The following is a 20,181-nucleotide window of genomic DNA, read 5'->3' on the forward strand; positions in this document are numbered from 1 at the left end:
TGGTTGTGTGCTTTATTTATTTATTTATTTTTTCTTTTAGTGAGAGTCTAGAAATTACGAATTTATAAATTTGAGTTGTATTCAGTGGTGCCTAATGTTGGCAAGCTATGTGCAATTGAATATCATTATTGACCCCTAGCAAGTGTAATATCCTATTAATGACCATTTTAATAGTGGGATTTAATTGTCAAGATTTTGCTAGAACAAGTTGAATGTGGTTAGGTTGTGGGAGCTAATATATGTGTTTTTCAAATGAATGATATCTAGTGATGATCTTTTTCAAGGGGAGTTGAATTATCAATCCTTCTGTCTCTCTTATATGTGGGCCACGCATGGCTATGCGCTTAATTGGACCAGCCTATATGTAATATGGTAAGCCAAATCATAGGCAACCTACCACATGGATGAAGCTGCTGAGTCGCTTCAGCAAAATGAAGGAAATATTGGCCCACAAAGAATAATCCATTCATCTTTGATGCGGACTTGGCTCGAGAAATCAACGGCTGAAACGGACTTGCAAAGAAAAACAAACGGTGATTGATGATATTTGAAGAAGCCATATATATATAGGCTATCATTCGTTTGCCAACCAAACGTAAATGGAAAGAGTAGGAAAGCTATGACTTTTCTTCCATTGCTTCATTTAATGTTGGTCTATACTGTTGCGGTTCTTTCATTTTTACACGTTCTACGCTGTAATCGTGGACTTTGAATCTTGGTTTAGGAGCTTGCTGAGAGAAGTCGGCTATTTAATAGTCCAAAATGAATTTGAACTTAAAAGAGGTAAATGTGCATAAATTTTAAATTTCTGCTCAAACTTATCTGTTCACCAAACGGACCAAAAGATAACACATGGTTGTGGCGTTGGTCCACCCCTGCTAGTGTTTTTGATGTAAAACTAAAGAGAAGGGGCAAAGTGGGAGAACAATGGAATTTTCAAAATTGAAGGGGCACAGTGGGAAGAACTTCAAAGTTTACGAAGCACTAGTGTGAATAACCCATTTAAATTTAAAAAAAAAAAAAAAAAAAAAAATCTTACCAGCGTCAATACAAAACGATGCTCTGAAATAGTTTAGATTTCAAAAATTCCACTCCAACTTAAAGTGTACTTGATGATCTTCTGTAAGAGATGACAATGATTCCAACAAATGTGGGAAATCTAGCACCTGAACGTCTTTAATGCCTCTGAACATCTCAATCTTTGCACCTCTTAATTCATGACGCCAACATTTGACGCGAGAAGAAGTGCAACACTCCGGTTGTTCCTTGTCCAATAGCTTCTCGCAAAGAACCTACATACATACAGGAATATGTATGATAATAAACGTTTCTATCTGGAAGTCCAAAAATTTCCCAACTTCTACAACAATTACAAATTCAAAACAATAAAATCATCCGTTAGTCTCCAATCCACTTTCTAACAAACAACTGACACCACATAACAAACAAAAACAATCATACATAACATTATATTAGGGCCTGAGTTTTTTAAAATCCTCAATCTCTAATCCTGTTGAGATTTAGAATAAAGGATATCTCAATTTTGCAGATCTCGTTCATTCAGATAGATCATGTCTGGTAATATCAAAGGTCATATATAGCCTAAGACAAATAGCAAATACCTTCATTAACAACTAAGCAAAAGCAGGGAGACACTAACTCATAAATAACAACAATAAATCGTAACTTTAGTCTTTATTTATTATTGAAATTTTTCTGTTTTTGAGCATTTTATTACGCAAATAATGTCGTTGTGATCTTTTTTCAAAAAAAAAAAAAAAAAAAGTTGAAATGTCAACTAAAGTTGTTTGTGTCATTGCATATTTTAGGAATATTTTCACCTCACTTAAAATTAGATTTTTTTTAGTATTAGTGTAAAAAAATATTATGAATGTTGCCTCAAAATTAGAAATAAAAACTAAAACTATACATCTGTATATATAAAGTATGTCTATTTTCATCGTTATACATCTCCATAATAATTTTATACGTAGATTACCAAACACTTATAATTCTGCCTCTGGTATTCACGACATCTTTGAAAAAAAAAAGGTAGCAAAACGCATTCACAATAACTTTTGACTAACAGCAAGGCTACTGCAAATATTTTCAATAGCACAACAATACCAAATTAATCCTAACTTTATAAGATATCCACAAAAATCCTCAAAGCGAGAAACGTTCATGCCAACATCCATAGACAAAATCAGACGTTTGAGAACTTCAACACTACAAAATATGATTGCCAACAATAGAAAAATGCCATTAGCAAAACTAAAAATCTTCGTTAATCTAATTCACTAAAAGCATATAAATTTTCACATTATCTTAACAAAGTAAAACCTGTTTCACACAACATAGCAGTTCAATCCATTTAAGGTGTGTGAGTGTGAGAGAGAGAATTAAGTTAATATTTGTCTCTTTGGCCACAAGCACCAACACAAGTTGAGAATAACTACTATCCATTCAAGGTAATTATCTATAACATAAGAGCTGCCAACAAACATACATCCTAAAATATGCAAAAGGGCAAAAACCAGACCTTTATGCAATTTATTAGGAACACAGAGTCCGACGGAACAAATATCGTCTTTGGATGACAACTCCAGAGTAGACCATCTATAAGAGATCCACAATCTAGGTCCTCTTTTAAGCTATAAGAAACTAGCTCTAAATAGTCAACTTGGAACACCGGTGAAATCTCAACTTCTTCTAATTCTTCAAGATCAAAACTAACCTTCAATCCACAAACCGGTAATGTGTCACAAGAAAAATAGAAATTGCAAGAAACTATAACATTGACAACAGCAAATAATAATACTACTAACCATACCTCGCTCTCATTGTGCATTAGCTTAAAGTGTTTTCTTTGAGGTGAAGCTCCAAGAAATTTCCTTAAGTCAAGAAACCAAGAACTGATAACTTGCCTGCCTCTGGTGTGCATTGAATAACTGATTTCCATTGGACATGGAATGTTCTTCGAAAATAAGACAGGCATGTTACAAGCCTTGTATCTAAAAGAAGATAGAATTGGAGCATCAATTTCAATCATTTCAATCTTTTCACAGCCCCCAAGTCGAAGTCCCTTAAGTCGTTGCACGGAAATCTTAATCCTTCGCAACATGCGGCAATCACTAATTTCAAGGTCCTCAAGGAGGGAAAATCTAGAAAGATGCGAATGAAACGAGTCATCCGTGATGCCACATTTACTTAAATGTAGTGTCTTTAGGAGATGACAGGATGTCAAATTAATTCCAGTCAAGTTAATATTCCGAGGTAGTTCTCTTGCGTAATAAGTCTTCAGACTGAATTTTTTAAGATTTGGTGCATCAATATAAACTCTCTCAAGTTCGCCTCCACCATTGCTTCGAACCCCAATTATAACTATAGCAAGTTTATCAAGTTTAGAAATCTCAAGGGTTTTCAGTCCACGAAAACCCCAAAGAAAAAAATACTCAAGGTTAGGACAGTTACGGACAATGTTTCGCATAATATTTTCGCTTATAATAATACCATCCATTTTTAGCTTCTGAAGAGAATAAAACTTGGAAGAAACTGTGACAAACGCTGTTCCAGGCAGAGGATAAAAATGATCATATCTAAATAAACCTCCAGAATGCACATTGACATTTAGGAGCATCTCACGAACACCATGATCAAGAACTAACGCCATCCATCTGTCAATCATCGAAAACAACTGATGATCACGAAGGATCACGAAGAGACGAAATCTCTGCATTCGCAATTTCTTCTCGATGAAACAATTCAAGGACTTCTCCACAACGTTCATTAGTCCGGAGGCTTTATCAGGATCTCTTTCTTCAAAATCAAATATGGGAAAGGACTCCCAAATAGAATACCATCTTTTAGACAATACACACTTTCTGTTTGCATCATTTCTAGGAAGAAACGACAATATATGATGCAATATAAAGTCAGGTAAGTTAGAGAATCTGTCCACCTTATCCTTTTCTCTGTCCATACCTAAAAACATAAGACCAACGACATTTATTCACATATATTTGTGTTATACAGGTCAGAAAATCTAAGCAAATAATTTCTTTTCTAATCACAAATCTCCAAAACATCCCACTAAAATAAACAGGTTTTACCTGATTAACATTAACAATATCAAAATAAAAGCAAAATATGCATTTTGAACGAATCTAAGGGAAGAAAACAAAAAAAAAAAAAAACAAAAAAAAAAAAAAAAAAAAACGAGAGAAGGTTTACCTCTGTTTTAGTTAACTACAAATACAACTCGATCAGATCTCTCTCTGTACGTTGATTTTTATACGTTAGTTTTCCCTTTCGCACTTTGATTCCACTTCGGCTTTGCTAACGAGATAGTATTCATAAGGGGTTCCGAAGGCAGGCTATTCCTATTAAAGTTACTCCTGTCCTCGACTTTCCCACACGATTATTTTTTTAAATGTGCTTTGAGCTGCAGCAATTTTTTTTTCCTTTTCATAATCTGTCTATATGAAAGCAGAAAAGCTTTCACTGTTTGGGCATTTCAACCAAAACGGCAATATATCTATATATCTATCTAACGCCAACGTTTTAGTTAAAAAATGTTTTTTTTTTGAATCATTTCCCCCTTTTTTTTTTTTTTTTTTTTTTTAAGACTTCTCATTTTGGTTCTCTTTTAACCCCTTTTTTATTTTTACTCTGAATTTTTTTTTTCCATTTTTAATTCTTTTTACTCTAAAATTTATTTATTTCTTCATTTTACTCATTTCTTATCCTTTCTTTATATCTATGCTCAAATTTATTTCTTTTTTTGTTTTGGTTTTTTTTTTCTTTGAAATTTATTTATTTCTTCATTGTACTCTTTTTTAATCTTTTTTGAACCTCTTGCCCAAAAATTTTATTTTTTCATTTTGGTTCTTATTTCAAATTTTATATGCTTTTAATAATAACACGGTCATTAAAATTTAACAGACGGATTACTCTCCACATACATTGCACATGAACTTCAACTAGTGTATATATAAGAAGTGTCAATCCTTAGTAGTTTTGTTTTTGTTTTTGTTTTTGTTTTTCTCCCCAAGGTTTTGCTCTCTTTTCATTTTAGTCATTTTTTCCTTTTTTTTAACCTACTTGCCCTAAAACTTATTATTATTTTTTTATTTTAGTTTCTTTTTAGGCTTTTATATATTTTTATTAATAACACGGTAATTAAACTTAATACACGTCAACTAGTATATAAGAAAGCAGAAGACATGTATATCGGAAAATTACCCTGAAGCAAGAAGTAGAAGAATAGAGAAATGCAGGTTAGAAAAATGAACAAGAAATGCGAGCGTTTAAGAACCGAAAAGAATGATTCGGTGATGTTTGGTAGAGGGATTTGTTCCCTGATTCGAATCATGATTCGTGGTTCGCTACAATATTTTCTCTCACAAAAAATACACGTAAATAAAAAATGATTCTAATCACATGATTCTAATCCATGAACCAAACGGATTCGAAGAGTGGAGAAATGCGAAGAAAAGTGAATGTGAAAGTCTAGCAACTACACACACGCATATCTTTTAAAGTGTTACGTATCATAATCAAGTAATAGCCTAAACAAGGTTTCGTGAGCAAGCATTAATGAACACCAAATAAAAATCTTACAAGCTCAATACATAACTATGCTCTAAGATAGTATAGGTCACCCCTGTCGATTTCGAAAATCCCACTTCAAGTTAAAGCGTACTTGATGATCTTTTTGTAAGAGATGGCAATATATCTAACAAATGTTTGCAATCTACCAGCCGAGCACCTCTAATGCCTCTGAACATCTCAATCTTCGCAGTTGCTCCTCTTGATTCATGACGAACCTGTATACAGAAATACAAGATGTATGATATTAAACATTTTGGAGTTAGGGAAGTCTAAAAATTTCCGACTTCCACAGCAATTAATAATTCCAAAGAATTTAATCTTTTTTTTTTAATATACGCTCCTTGCGGACACATACACACATTCACGCACCCAACCACTTAAACTAGTCTCGAATGACATTTAAAAGAACAACAACATCTGTTAGTCTCCGATCCATCTTAACAAAACAACTAATAACGCATAACAAACAAGAACAAACATTATTGTCATATATTAGGAGCGGAGTTTTTCAATATCCTCACTTTGTGATCCTGTTGAGATTTATAATATAGCATCTCAATTTGGCAGAACTCCTTCATTCAGATAGATCATGTTGGGTAGTTTCAAAGGTCATAAGTCGCCCAAGACATAGAGCACATAACTTCATTAACTTCTTAGCAAAAGCGGGAAGACACTAAATCTATAAGATATCCACTAAAATCCTCAAAGCGAGAAACTTTCATGCCAAAATCCGCAAACAAAAGCAGATGTTTAAGAACTTAACAGTACAAAATCTGATCGCAAACTAAAGAAAATGCTATTAACAAAACTAAAAAATCTCGGTAATTCTTCCAATTCCCTGAAAGCATTTAGGGCTTGTTCTTTTGAGTGAAAAACTCAAAAAAAAGTAACTCGAGTTACAACTTTATTCGAGTTCATGTTCTTTTAAGTTTAAACTCGAGTTTAAACTTGAGTTCAAACTCGAGTTTATGACTAAAACTCGAGTTCAAGTTTCCCCTTCAACTCGAGTTCAGAAACTCGAACTCAAATTAATGAACAATATTTTTTCTATTCTTAAAAATGCTATAACTTTTTTGTTTTAATTCTGATTGAGATTATTTTTTTTCTATATGTTGACAACGAAAAGACGAATAAAACCCGACCCATATACCCTATTAAAATTTTTTATTAGCATTGAGTTTTTATTAAAATACTATCTAAATACAAATTCAAGTTTTGACTCACTCAAACACAAACTCAAAAAGATTATTATATCAAACCATAACTTAAATGTACACAACCAAACACAAACTCAAGTTACAAGTTCAACTCAAGTTATAACTCAAATTCAACTCAAGAATTATACTCAAGTTAAACTCTAAAAGAACAAGCCCTTAAATTTTCACCTTAACTTGACAAAGTAAAACATGTTGTACACGCGCGCGCCCGCGCACACACACACACACAAAGGATTTAGTATTTGGCTCTCTGACCACAAGCACCATGCCATGCGAACTCAAAGTTGAGGAATAACTACAATTGGTTCAAGGTAAATTATTATCGCACAAGAGCTGCCAACAAACATACATGCTAAAATATGAAAAGGGGTAAAAACCATACCTCTATGACATGTTTTTGGAACATAGAACGTAATGGAACAAATATTGTCTTTGGATGACAACTCCAGAGTAGGCCATTTATAAGAGATCCATAATCTGGGTGTTCGTTGTTGAAGCAAACACAATTCAACTCTAAATAGTCAACTTGGACAACTGGAGAAATTTCATCTTCTCCTAATTCTTCCAGATCAAAACTAATCTTCAATCCACAAACAAGTAATGTGTCAAAAGAAAAGGAAAAATTGCAAGAAACAACAACACCGGCAACAACAATAATGATACTACAAACCATACCTCTTTCTCATTGAATATTAGCTGCAAGCGTTTTCTTTGAGATGAAGCTCCAAGAAATTCTTCAAGTCAAGAAACCAAGAACTGAAAACTTGCCCAACTATGTCGTATATTGCACAAGTAATTTCCATTGGACATGGAATGTTCTTTGAAAATAAGACAGGCATGTTATAAGCCCTATATCTAAAGGACAATAGAGTTGGAGCATCAATTTCAATCACCTCAATCGTTTCACAGCCCTGAAGTTGAAGTCTCTTAAGCCCTTGTGCAGAAATCCTAATCCTTCGAAACACGTGGCAGTTACTAATTTCAAGGTTTCTCAAGGAAAGGAAATCTAGAAAGATGAGAATGAAACGAGTCATTGTGACGCCACAATTTTTTTAAAACTAGTTCCTTCAAATGATGACAGGTAGTCAAATTAATGCTAGTCAAGTTAATGTTATGGGGAAATTCTCGGGCGTAATAAGTCAAGAGACTGAGAGCGTATTTGGTATCAGTTCCGTTTTCAATTTTTCATGTTTTTTGAGATAAAAAAGTAGGGATTGATGAGGAAAAGCGTTTGGAGGAAAAAAGTGAAAAAAATGAAAACAAAGACAGTTTTCAATTTAGTGTAAAATAACTTAAAAATTGAAAACGAATTTAAGTTATTTTTCATTTTGAGTTTTGGGTGGATGACTTTTTTTTGACAAATAAGTGTGGACTTAAATGAACTAACGAAGTGCTCTTAAATTAAAAATAAAAATTGTATAACCAAACGGAATTTCAGGTTTTTCTTATACTAAAAAAAATCTCTTAATAAACTACCAAATGAATTTTCAGAAATGATTTCTGTCTGAGATCGAAAACGTTTTTATTTTCAGTTTCATACAAAAAAACAAAATCATTTTGGAACCAATTCCAAACGCATCCTGAGTTTTTTTAAGATTTAGTCCATCAATATCAACTCTCCCAAGTTCGAGTCCAGGTGCAATCCCAACTATAACTGTCTCAAGTTTAGAAATCTCAAGAGTTTTTGGTCCACGAAAACCCCAAAGAGAAAAATACTCAAGGTTAGGACAGTTGCGAACAATATTTCAAATAATATTCTCACTTATGATAATACCCTCCAATAAAAGTTGGAAGAAACATCGTTTGATCCGACAACAAATGCCGTTTCAGGCAGAGGATGATAGTGATAATATCCAATTGGAGGAACTGGAGACCGCGTATTGACATTTAGGAGCATCTCACAAACACCATTATCAAGAACTAACGCCATCCATCTATCAACCGTCGAAAACAACGTAGGATCGAATTCTTTAAGGACCACTTAGACCCGTTTAGTTCGTTGATTTGAGTTTTTAATTCAAGTTGAGATGTGACTTTATGTGAGAACTTTTTATTGTAGCAAAAAAGTTAAATATGATTGTTTCTGAGAGTATTTTACTGTAACAAAACTTGTATTCGCAATTTCTTCGCAATGAAGCTATTCAAGGACTTGTCCACAGCATTTATTACTTCGGAGGATTTCTCATGATTTGTTTCTTTAAAATCAAATATAGGAAAGGACACCTAAATAGAATTCCATCTTTTAGACAATACACATTCTCTGTTTGCATATTTTCTAAGAAGAAACGACAATATATGATGTAATATAAAATCAGGTAAGTTAGAGAGTCTGTCCACATTATCCATTTTTCCATCAATACCTAATAACATAAGAGCAACGAAATTTATTCACATATATTTGTGGAACACGTGAAGAAATCTAAGCAAATAATTTATTTTCTAATCACAAATCTTCAAAACACCCACTAAAATAAAAAGCCTTACCTCATTATTATTGTCAAAATAAAAACAAAGAAAAAAAATATTGCATATTGAATGAATCTACGGAAAGCCAAAAAAAAAATAAAAAGGTCTACCCTTATTCGCATGCATTTGTATTACATGTTATAAAGAAACTTGCTCAGGAAGAATGTTTGAAGAATTCTATATCTTATTGAATATTGTTACAGTAACTTGTTTAATACAAAAATTTAAATTTAACTTTTTATATAAACAGTATTTCCTCTTAAATAAAGTCATGAACAATCTTTTTTTTTTTATCACTCCTCTTACATACAATATTTTTTATAACAAAAATTCAAATTCAACCTTTTGTACTAACAGTGTTTCCTCTAACATAAAGTAATTTATCAATTTAAATTAAAAACTCAAACTGACGAAACGAACGAACCCGTCATCTTTTTTTAATTTTTATCTGCTTTTCAAATCTTGTTCCATCCCTCTTGTTATTTTTCATGTTTACCTGTGTATTATCTTTCTCTCCCTCTATTCCCAAATTTTTCTTCTTTCATTTGTTTTACTCACTCTTTCCAACCCGCACTGTGCGGGTTGGGGGGCGGGGTGGGTATTTTTGAACCCGATTTGCCCGACCGGCCCGATTTAAGTGTGTAACCCTAAATCCCTAAATCTATTTTGCTAGACTATCTCTATATGAACTGTTTATTTGACGTATTGTTAATTTTATTTCTGAACTTTATTGACTGTTAAGAAGTATGTTTGATGTTATGTTAATGCATATGGACTGTTTATGGATTTTATGCTTTTGGACTGTTAAAAGAGGTATGAAGTCATAGATTAAAATTGGTTTTCACCAACCCGAGTAACCTGAGCCTACCCGAGGTCACCCGAAAGGTTGCGGGTTTGTGGGCTTAAGAGAGTGTTGCGGCCTAAAATTTTCTCAACCCGCACTGAACGGGTCGGCTCAATTTTTCGGCTCAACCTGAACCTACCTGGCTGAATTACAGCCCTAGACACACCCTCACTCTCTTACTTTATTCTTTCATTTCTTTTCTTACACATTATATTTGGTTGTTCCTCAACATTAGTTATTTAAAAATTAACAATGATAAGCATATTAACTAAGGTATCTAACGTGTTTATTAATTGTATGCTTATATTTGTTTTGTACCTTTTAAGGTTCAAGAAGTTTTATTACATTTCTAAGAAAAAAACGGAAATAGTAGAAAATATGCCAATATGAAAAGCTTAAGAAAGTATATAGGCTAACTTTTAGTTATATAAATTAATAGGCCATAACTTGTCAAGTTATGATTCATAACCAGATAAGTTACGGACAAACTTGTCAAGTTATGGTTCATAGCAAGACAAGTTATGGACAAAAATTGTGATTTATGGACAATAACTTGTCAAATTATGGTTCATAGCCAGACAAGTTATGGACAAAAATTGTGATTTATGGACAATAACTTGTCAAGTTATGGTTCATAGCAAGACAAGTTATGGACAACAATTGTGATTTATGTACAATAACTTGTCAAGTTATGGTTCATAACCAGACAAATTATGGACGAAAATAATAATTTGGCCTATTTATTAACTTATGTAAACTATTGACCTATTAATTTTAATTCATCTCAAATCTTAGCCTATTTTCCTCTTTCTCAAAAAAAAAGACGTTTTATGTACAGTAATTTATGTTTTTAGATTTATGGAGAAATTTTACATACATTTTGTTATTGTTTAATGGGAAAAGTGCAAAATTACTACCTTTCTATTATTGACATTTTTAATTATAATTGTCCCTTTTAATAAAATAGATTAATTAAAACAATTTAGATAAACGAGCAATATTGAACAAATGGAGTAATATTAATTTTACATTGAATTTTAAGTGTCAATTCCACAAAATTTTATTATTATTTTTAAATTTATAAATTTTGTTTTATTTATGCCCTCATTGGAATTAAATCCTGGATCGGTCACTGTTTATGAGCAGTGGCCGAAGTGTGTGGCTGGGTGGCCGGGCAATGGTGCTCATGAGTCGCGGGTGTGCCACTTAGGGCTAATCTACCAGATTTGGTGGATCTGAGCCTTGGAGTTGGTCCCTGTTATGCAGTTGGAAGGGTGCTTGCCTCATTGATTGTTTGCTGGAGACGGAGGGTGGGCCTCCTATGCTTACATGGTGGATTTTTTTTAAGGTGTTGGCTCTGTCTCATTGTAGCGTTGTTTTGTTTGGGTCCCTTTGGTTGATTTGGTCAGATTTGTGCCAACCGTCTAACTGTGTTTATGAGGTTGTTCTTCTTTTGGTAGTTGTCTTAAATTCTTAGGCCTCGTTCACTTCATCGATTCGAGTTTTCAATTTTAGGTTTATACAGTAAAAAGCTCTCAGAAAATGTCACGTCTAACTTTTTCTGCTACAGTGAAAAGCTCTCAGCAAATGTCATATCTCAACTCAAATTAAAAACTCGAATCCGCGAAGTGAACGATGCCTTAATAATTGCGATATTCTCACCATATATGCATTATTTGTTTTCGGTGTCTTTACAATTTTGTTTTATAATAATAAAGACGGTTTCTCTTCTATTAGACTTTGTATGTGTTGCAATTAAGTGTGTCTCAGATTGCAAATAAATAGAAGATATTTATTAGTTGGAGGTACACGGCAAGATTTCAAGACTGCAGCTTGGAGTTTTTGGTGACGTGGCACTAACAACTATCATATTAAAATAAAGGCCGGCTCGAGTTTGATATATATATAAAACTAGTTTGTCAAGCAGTTTTACAATAAGAGAAAAACCACTTTTGTAACAGACCATTGAGAGGAAAAGATCTGAGAGAGAGAAATTCCTGAGGAATTTCTGGGTTTGTAATTGGGGCTCTTGGGCATTTATTTCCTGGGAATTTGGTGAGAAACTGATATGCTATATTTGTAAGAGTTCCTGATGATCTTTGCATGGTCTGTGGATTTTGGTATATACTCATTGACGAACTAGTGGATTGAGCTAGGGAGATATCCCTACCTTGGATTAGGATCCGCAAGGATCTGAACCAAGTAAATCACTTGTCTCCTTCTCTGTTTAATTTTCTGTTTTCTGTTTTGCTTTTCTTCGCGGTTCTCTGGTTGCTTGTTTTCGTGTTCTTGGTACATATTCAGGGATAAATTCCTACAAATTGGTATCAGAGCTTCCCAAGAAACGATTTCTTAAAAGCATCTCCCGCCAATTGGAGGATCTTGCAACTTGAAGTTCAACATTCTGACTCACTGCCTCAATTCTTTCTCTGAAGATGTCGACGATCAAATTTGACATTGAGAAGTTCGATGGGAAGAACGACTTCAATCTGTGGAGGGAGAAGATGATGGCTCATCTTGGTAATCTCGGACTAGATGAAGCCCTAAAGGGAGAATAAAAAATGTCAAATACTCTTGATGTCAAAGAAAAGGCCAACATTCTGAAGAAGGCTCGAAATGCTATTGTTCTGAGCCTAAGTGATCAGATTCTAAGGAAGGTTGTCAAAGAAAAATCAGCCGCAGAGATGTGGTCAAAGCTGGAGCAATTCTACATGACCAAAGTGTTACCGAACAAAATTTATCTGAAACAATGCTTCTATGGTTTCAAGATGGATGAGAGCAAGTCGATTGATGAGAATGTCGACGTCTTCACCAAACTTGTGGCTGATCTTGAAAGTATTGAGGTCTCAATTGACGAGGAAGATCAAGCCATTTTGTTCCTGAACTCTCTTCCTAAGCAGTATGATCAACTGCGAGGTACCTTGAAGTATGGCAAAGAAACTTTGTCACTGGATGAAGTTATGGGAGCAACATACTCAAAGGAACTGGATCTCAAAGCAAATGGGAAAAATTCAAGATCGAATGGAGAAGGCCTCAACGTTTGTGGAAGACCAGAAAAGAGGGATAATCAACACAGGGGCAAGAGCAAATCCAGATCAAAATCAAGGTTCAAGAAAACATGTTGGACCTGTCATAAAGAATGTCACATTAGAAGATTTTGCCCTCAGAGAAAGAAGGATCAGAAGCGTGATGAGTCCTCAAATGGAGATGCTGCGACTGCCACTGATGATCTTGACACTGCAGACGTCCTTACAGTGTCTGACAATGATCCAATTGATGAATGGATCATGGATTCTGGGTGTACGTTTCACATGACACCCAAAAAAGAATGGTTCCGTGATTTCAAGAATACCTCTGGAGGCAAGGTATTAATGGGAAATAATATCTCCTGTGAAGTGAAAGGTATTGGGTCTGTTAAGATCAAAATGTGGGACGGCTCTGTAAAAACCTTAACGGGTGTTAGATACATCCCTGATCTCAAGAGAAATTTGGTATCACTAGGAATGTTAGACACCAACGGCTGTTCATATAAATCACAAGGTGGGATCTTGAAGGTGTTCAAAGGGATCATGGTGGTAATGAAAGGAATATTGCAGTAGGGCTTGTATGTGCTTCAAGGGAAAACTATTCTAGGTGAATCTGCTGTGTCAGTTCATGCTGGTGATCAAATAGAACTGTGGCACCGCAGATTGGGACACATGAGCCTAAGAGGACTTCAAGAACTGGCCAAGCAAGGATTACTGGACAAGAAGAAAATCAACAACCTGAATTTCTGTGAAATCTGCGTCCTGGGAAAGGCTCATAGATTGAAGTTTTCAACAGCTACGTATAGAATAAAGGGGACTTTGGACTACATACATTCAGACCTGTGGCGCTATCCTATGGTACCATTTTCTCTTTCAAAATGTCAATACTTTATTTCATTCATTGATGACTATTCTAGGAAGGTTTGGATATATTTTCAAAAAACTAAAGATGATGCTTTTGCTAAGTTTTTAGAATGGAAATCTTTGATAGAAAACCAAACCGGTAATAAAATTAAGAGACTTCGAACAGATAATGGCCTAGAATTTTGTAGTAATGAATTCAATAAGTATTGTGCTGAAAATGACATTGCTAGACAACACACATGCACAAATACGCTACAGCAAAATGGTCTTGCTAAGCGCATGAATAGAACCATAATGAATAAGGTAAGGTGCATGTTAAACGAATCAGGTTTACCCAAAAGATTCTGGGCAGAGGCTGCTGCCACTGCATGTTACTTGATAAATAGGTCCCCATCATCAGCCATAGATTTTAAGGTCCTTGAAGAATTATGGTCTAAGTCCCCACCAAAGTATGATCACCTAAGGCCATTTGGTAGCATTGCATATGTGCATGTTACTTGTTAGTCAAGGTAAACTTAATCCCAGGGCTAAGAAATGTGTTTTCTTAGGATACCCTTTAGGTGTTAAAGGTTATAAAATTTGGTTGATTGAAGAAAAGAAATCTGTCATTAGTAGAGATGTTATTTTCAATGAGCTTGTGTTTTATAAGACTAACATGCAGGAAAGACAGCAAGAAAATGATCCAGGAAATTTACAATTAGAAAACACTCCAGAAAGCTTGAATGATTATGGTGATAAACTCACTGGCTCATTTGAAAAAGATGTTGAGGAACCATAAATAAATGATCACAGCCTTACTGAGCAAGGTGGAGCTACTCGGATCAATTCTAGCATCAGTGAACAAACAAACCAACAAGATCAGTCCATTTCAAGCCATGAGCTAGCAAGCCAAGAAGAAGAAGACCTTAGAGATTATGTGCTGACCCGAGACAGACCTAGAAGACAGATCAAGCCTCCTCCTAGATTTGCACAAGCGGATCTCATTGCCTTTGCACTAAACGCAGCGGTTGAAGTGAAGCAGAGTGAACCCAGCACAGTAGCAGAGGCGAAAAACAACTCAGAATGGATGTATTGGAAGGCAACAATGGTTGAGGAAATGAGGTCCTTACAGAAGAATGAGACCTGGATCCTAGTGGGGAAACCGAAGAACCAGAAAGTTATTGGGTGTAGATGGATTTTCAAAAAGAAGCCTGGTTTTTTCCCTCTCTTTCTTCACTTGGCCGGCCATGCTTAGGGAAATTATAGCCAAATTTTGGTTAGTTGAGTGTGCTAGAAGATTTCATGATGAGATGAATCAAATCAACTATTTGACAAGAAGGCTTACTTCACTTCTCTCATGAAGCTTCCAACCGGCCAAGCAAAGGGGAAATTAACCCAAAAACTTTGCTAATTAAGCTAGCTTGATAGGCTTAATTAAGAACTAAGATGAGATCAAACAAAGTCTATAAATGTTAGACCATTAGTGCAAGCATTAGGTTAGCCATTTTGCACATTTCCTCTATTTTTCCACACACCAAAACCAGCCATACTCCACCCATTTCCTCTCAAAATTTTCTCTCACTCTCCTAACCTTAAGCCACTAGCAAACAATAGAAGAAGAAAAAGAAGATCAAAGTGTTCTAGGAGGAGTCTAGTCAAGCATTTCTCCAAGGATATAAACTCTAAACCATCTCTTTGTTATGTTCTAGCAAAGTTTGAGACTTAGAAATATTCCTCTCAAATTTTCTTATACTCTTCTAGTTCCAAGCCATTAACAAACCTTAGAGGAAGAAGAATGTGATCAAGGGTTCTAGGAGGAGCCTAACCAAGGATTTTCTTCAAGGGTATAAATTCTAAACCTTTCTCCTCTATTTTCCTAGCAAAAATTAAGTTGTGGATCAAGGATGTAATTTGTGGTTCTTGAGGAAATAAGTTGTAATAAGGGTGTGTGATTTTTATGTTGGTTTTGTGTGTTTTGAGGTTAGTTTGATTAGTATTATGTGGTATGTTTAGGTTTGGTTTAAGTTTGCTTATTTTGGGTTGTAGGAAAAATTTTCTGGTTACTTTGAACGCGAAAATGAGGACCCTAGAGCGAGATTTTTCAGCATTTCTAAACTTAAACTTATGGTTCTTGATGTTTTAAACATTTTTCTGTGACTGTGACAAAACCTGATTTTAACTCTAAAAGTAAGTTTAAAGCCATTTTGCAAAAACGGTTTAGGCTGTCCAACACAGTTTCGGGAAAAAAAATAGCAGCAACTGTTTTCAACCAAACGAGGCCTTTAGAGACTGAATTTCAGTTTTATCTAAAAACGACAATTTTAGATCTCGATGAGATGAAGAATTGTTGTGAAGAACAGATTTTTGAAATCCGACTCTAAGATGCAGAAAAATACAGATTTCAGAAACTGCACAGTTTTAACTAAACAAAACTAACACAGTGTGATTTTTAACAGAAGGTTATCAAAGAACCTGATATGTGATTTCAGTAAAACACTATGGTGTTAAACCTCGTTTTAACGGAAATGTTCGTAAAGAAAGTTTTCAAGAAAAATAGTTTTTTTTAAGAACTTAATGGTTTATCGAGCATATAATCCCGATGGGCACCTACGAGCCCAATACGTTAGGTCCTTAGAATTTTGAAGATTAGATGTGGGTCCAACGCCCGTATTAATTCAAGAGACCCCGTTTGAGTTTAAATTTCAACGGTCTAAGAGTTAGAACGCCGCGATTAAATTTCTAGGAAGAATTGGGCCTTAATATCATAATAAGTCCAATGAGGTAGATTATGGAGAATAAGTTACTGGATTGGGTAATTGATTTTCAATCTAGGCAAGTGGAGGATAAGGGCAATTAAAGAAAATAAGATTGTTAGGATTTAATAAATTGATCCTTATAGTTAATTATCCTTCATTAAAGGAGAGGAATACATGCCTTAAGGAAAGGGTTAGATTTCCTTCATAAGTTGCTAAAGTAGAATAGCAAACGACAGTTAATCTCACACTCTCAATGTGTGTTCATTTTCAGAAGTAAGCAAGTAAGAGAGTAGGCTGTTTGACGAAAAGAGAATTCCAGCTCTGTAAAATCAAGTAAGTAGGAATCTCGCCTACAATATAAATATATTTTTAAAATAAACAGTACACATGAATTATATGTGTTTGAGTACATTTAATGTTATGTATGCTATGCTAGGTCATACTGCATACACTTAAGCATTGCACATGAATTATATGTATTTGAGTACATGTTATGTATGCTATGCTAGGTCATACTGCATACACTTAAGCGTTGCACATGAATTATATGTGTTTGAGTACATTCCATGTTGTAGTATGCTATGCTATGTCATATTGCATACACCTTAATAAGTCAAGAGGAACTTATAAGAGTAATATCAGTTGAGTGTCGTACCAGCCTCTGAGAGGGAGGTAACTCAGGCTCCGCAAGGGAGAAGAAAAAAAAATATAATAAAGTCCTCTGAGAGGGAGGCATTCGGTTTAGTTATAATCACGGTGACGTTGGGGATCTTGCAAACCCTCACGTTCCGATGATTGCGCGCAAGTGGTACGAGCATCGGGCCCATAAGTAAGTAAGATAAGATAAGATAATAAGAATTCAATAAGACATGATCATAATTAAGCATAATTGGCTAATGCATATTTATTTATGTGAACTTACAGTTATTTTACGAGAGATAGTTCCTACTTGCTGAGCGAAAGCTCATCATAAAATATTTATACTGTAGGTAAGCAACATGCATATAATACTTGATGGACTGACGGCGAATGGATAAACGATGTGGAGATCAGGGAATGAATACCGCTCGCAAATATTTCCGCAATCAGTTTTACATTATAAATAGTTTTGCTAATTATAATTCTAAAACTATATGTTAAATGGTTTTGTGGATTATGGCTGTTAGTAAGCAGGACTTACGGAGTAAGTATATACATATAGATATATCTATAAGCTTTGAGAAACAAATAAGTTAAGGTTTGAATATTTTGATTAAGAAAGCAATTCGTGACATATGTCTACTATAAGACTTAAAAAAAAAAAGTTCCGTAAATTTTAATAAATTTCAGTAAGTACAAGTTAAAATTCAGTTACATGACGGTCACTGAGGAGGGTCATCACAAGTAAAATAGTTTTCTCTCATGTTGTTTGATAGAAGAGAAAGAAAAGTGAAAAGAAAATGTTAAATTTAAGACATTTTACAATAATACCCCAATACAAATAAAAATATGATGAATGGTGAATGTTAAAATTATTATTTTACATCTCATTTTTTTATCAAACTTTTTTTCTCCTCTTTTCTTCCCAAAGTTGGAAAGATTAAAAATTAGCAGGCTCCATGGATTTTTATTTTCCTTCATTTCTCATTTCTTCTCTACCAAACAACTTAAAATTTCATTTTCCTTTACAAATTCCTTGCTCTATTTTTTTCTTCTCTTTTCCACTCTACCAAACACACGGTTAAAGACACAAGTCGGATAGATTGAATTAGACTCTAAAATTTCCTCAATCTAGCTAAAAATTTATACTCGTATTTTTAGCGTTGGTTATACTAGAATTATTTTCATTGATGGCCTTCAAGAATATATTTGTCTTAATTTAATTCTGGACATTCACTTGGATTTTACTACTTTAACGTTTGAATTAATTGCAAAATTAGTCATTCCATATCTCTGTCAAATAATGGACCGACATTCACTTTGCTTTTACTTCTTTAACATTTGAACGAATTTGCAAAATAGTCGTTCCATCATCTTTCAAATAATGGACATAAAGTTGCATGGGATGCTTTTATAACTATTTTGAAGCGTTTTAATAATCATAAAACATATTTAAAAGAATATATTTTTTATTTCTAAGCGTCAATCTAGGTCGTCGACATCGCGGGGAAGGGGGTTGGGTGGGTGGGGGACTGGTCACGGCTGTGTTGTTGGGAAAGAAAGTTGGCCGCATCGCCGTTGTCCGGCCGCATCACCGTTGTCCATTGCAAGAGAGGGAAGGGACGTTGGGTCACTGAGTGGCAGATTGCCTCTGGGGGGTGGGTGGGCTTACAGGTTGATGTTGGGAGAGGGGAGGAAATTATCAGAGTTCAAGACTGTATTTAAACCTCCTCAATATGTTAATGTCATGGCTCAAAGTAAGACAAGTGGCTATCATCCAATTGGTGAAAATAACTCTAGATAATACTTTTTCTGAATTTTTTTAGTCTAGGTCATCCATCAGCAACGGAAACCCTTATTTTACTTGACAAGAAATCGATATATCAAACGTATGATCACAAAAATTTGAATTTAAAAACTTGAACCACGCCCTTGCAGGGAAAGGTTCTAGATCACATTGAGAACAAACTGTAAGGTGTAATGGTACAACCTCCAATTCTCCCATATTCGGTTGATAAATCTGTCTATTTCATAGTACTCTGTGAAATATAGAAACAAATGAGTCTCCAGTTAAATTAGGCTTAAAGAAACATTACATGGGAAGGACACGGGCCTTGTACATGCAAATATACGCCATATGCCAGTCACCTGAAATAAAAAATGCAGTTTATTAGTGAACAAGAATATAATTGGGCTGATTTAACCGTGCGCTAAGAAGATCTAGCTAACATTTTGCAGTTACTACAGTTCCAGGGAATATTTTGGATAAATCTTTTACCTCCTCCAGACAATTTCGTGATGTCTTCCTCCCGCCGTGGGATAGGATTATCATCGTCATACTCAATCCATTTCCCTAAGTCCAAAAAGGAGAAGTACCCATCAGTTGAAAATTTAGATCCAAACAAGCCTTAATGCAAATGGCTAGCTAGTCACTGTAGAGAACTCACCACTTTCTTGCTTGACCCAGGCAACATAATGGCCTGAATCAGCGCTCCGACCCTTGTGCGTCAGCACCGCAACCAAATCGTAAACTCCGGTGACTTGTGTCTCCTTCTGAGATTCAGCACCTGCGGCGAAGAATTAGCCAAACAGTGAGAAAGAGCAGGCACTAAAATGCGGGACCTAATGTCCCAAAGAAACAAACAAGTGGCTAAGATACGGAGTTGAGATTTACCCTGGTCGGATTTAGAATTCGATGGTTCTCCATTTCCATTTGATGATCCCTGTATGCAGATGATAGGTGAAAGATGGTTAATATATATATATATATATATATA

At 34.7% G+C, this 20,181-nt stretch overlaps 2 protein-coding genes and 1 long non-coding RNA gene across 3 annotated transcripts in view; all 3 read right to left on the bottom strand.

Annotated features, from left to right (window-relative positions):
* Positions 1–823: 823 nt before the first annotated feature.
* LOC21391490 lies at positions 824–3,790 on the bottom strand. The gene is made up of 3 exons (XM_010090074.2): positions 2,834–3,790; positions 2,543–2,737; positions 824–1,292 (listed from the first exon to the last, which is right to left on the bottom strand). The coding sequence occupies exons 1-3, from the start codon at positions 3,788–3,790 to the stop codon at positions 1,080–1,082; spliced, it is 1,365 nt and encodes a 454-aa protein (XP_010088376.2). The 3' UTR covers positions 824–1,079.
* A 3,603-nt stretch (positions 3,791–7,393) lies between these two features.
* On the bottom strand, positions 7,394–7,737 carry LOC21391491. The gene is made up of 3 exons (XR_002902919.1): positions 7,724–7,737; positions 7,506–7,564; positions 7,394–7,410 (listed from the first exon to the last, which is right to left on the bottom strand). It is a non-coding gene; the product is annotated as an uncharacterized LOC21391491 (long non-coding RNA).
* An 11,571-nt stretch (positions 7,738–19,308) lies between these two features.
* LOC21391492 (ubiquitin carboxyl-terminal hydrolase 6) overlaps positions 19,309–20,181 on the bottom strand; it is a 6,095-nt gene continuing 5,222 nt past the window's right edge. The window contains exons 15-18 of the mRNA XM_024170997.1: positions 20,079–20,127; positions 19,852–19,971; positions 19,683–19,757; positions 19,309–19,552 (exon numbers count right to left, since the gene is read on the bottom strand). Of these exons, the coding sequence (XP_024026765.1) occupies positions 19,497–19,552; positions 19,683–19,757; positions 19,852–19,971; positions 20,079–20,127 (300 nt within the window). The 3' untranslated portion in view covers positions 19,309–19,496. The remainder of the gene's footprint in view (positions 19,553–19,682; positions 19,758–19,851; positions 19,972–20,078; positions 20,128–20,181) is intronic.

Source organism: Morus notabilis, unplaced genomic scaffold (assembly GCF_000414095.1).
Source record: "Morus notabilis unplaced genomic scaffold, ASM41409v2 Scaffold361, whole genome shotgun sequence".
Lineage (NCBI taxonomy): Eukaryota > Viridiplantae > Streptophyta > Magnoliopsida > Rosales > Moraceae > Morus > Morus notabilis.

Excerpts from the sequence above, each read along its gene's own strand:
- LOC21391490 (XM_010090074.2), bottom strand. The coding sequence starts at position 3,790 with ATGAACGTTGTGGAGAAGTCCTTGAATTGTTTCATCGAGAAGAAATTG. Across the intron at positions 2,738-2,833 it reads TAATGCACAATGAGAGCGAG|GTTAGTTTTGATCTTGAAGA; the intron begins GTATGGTTAGTA and ends TGTGGATTGAAG. Across the intron at positions 1,293-2,542 it reads TCCTAATAAATTGCATAAAG|GTTCTTTGCGAGAAGCTATT; the intron begins GTCTGGTTTTTG and ends GTATGTATGTAG.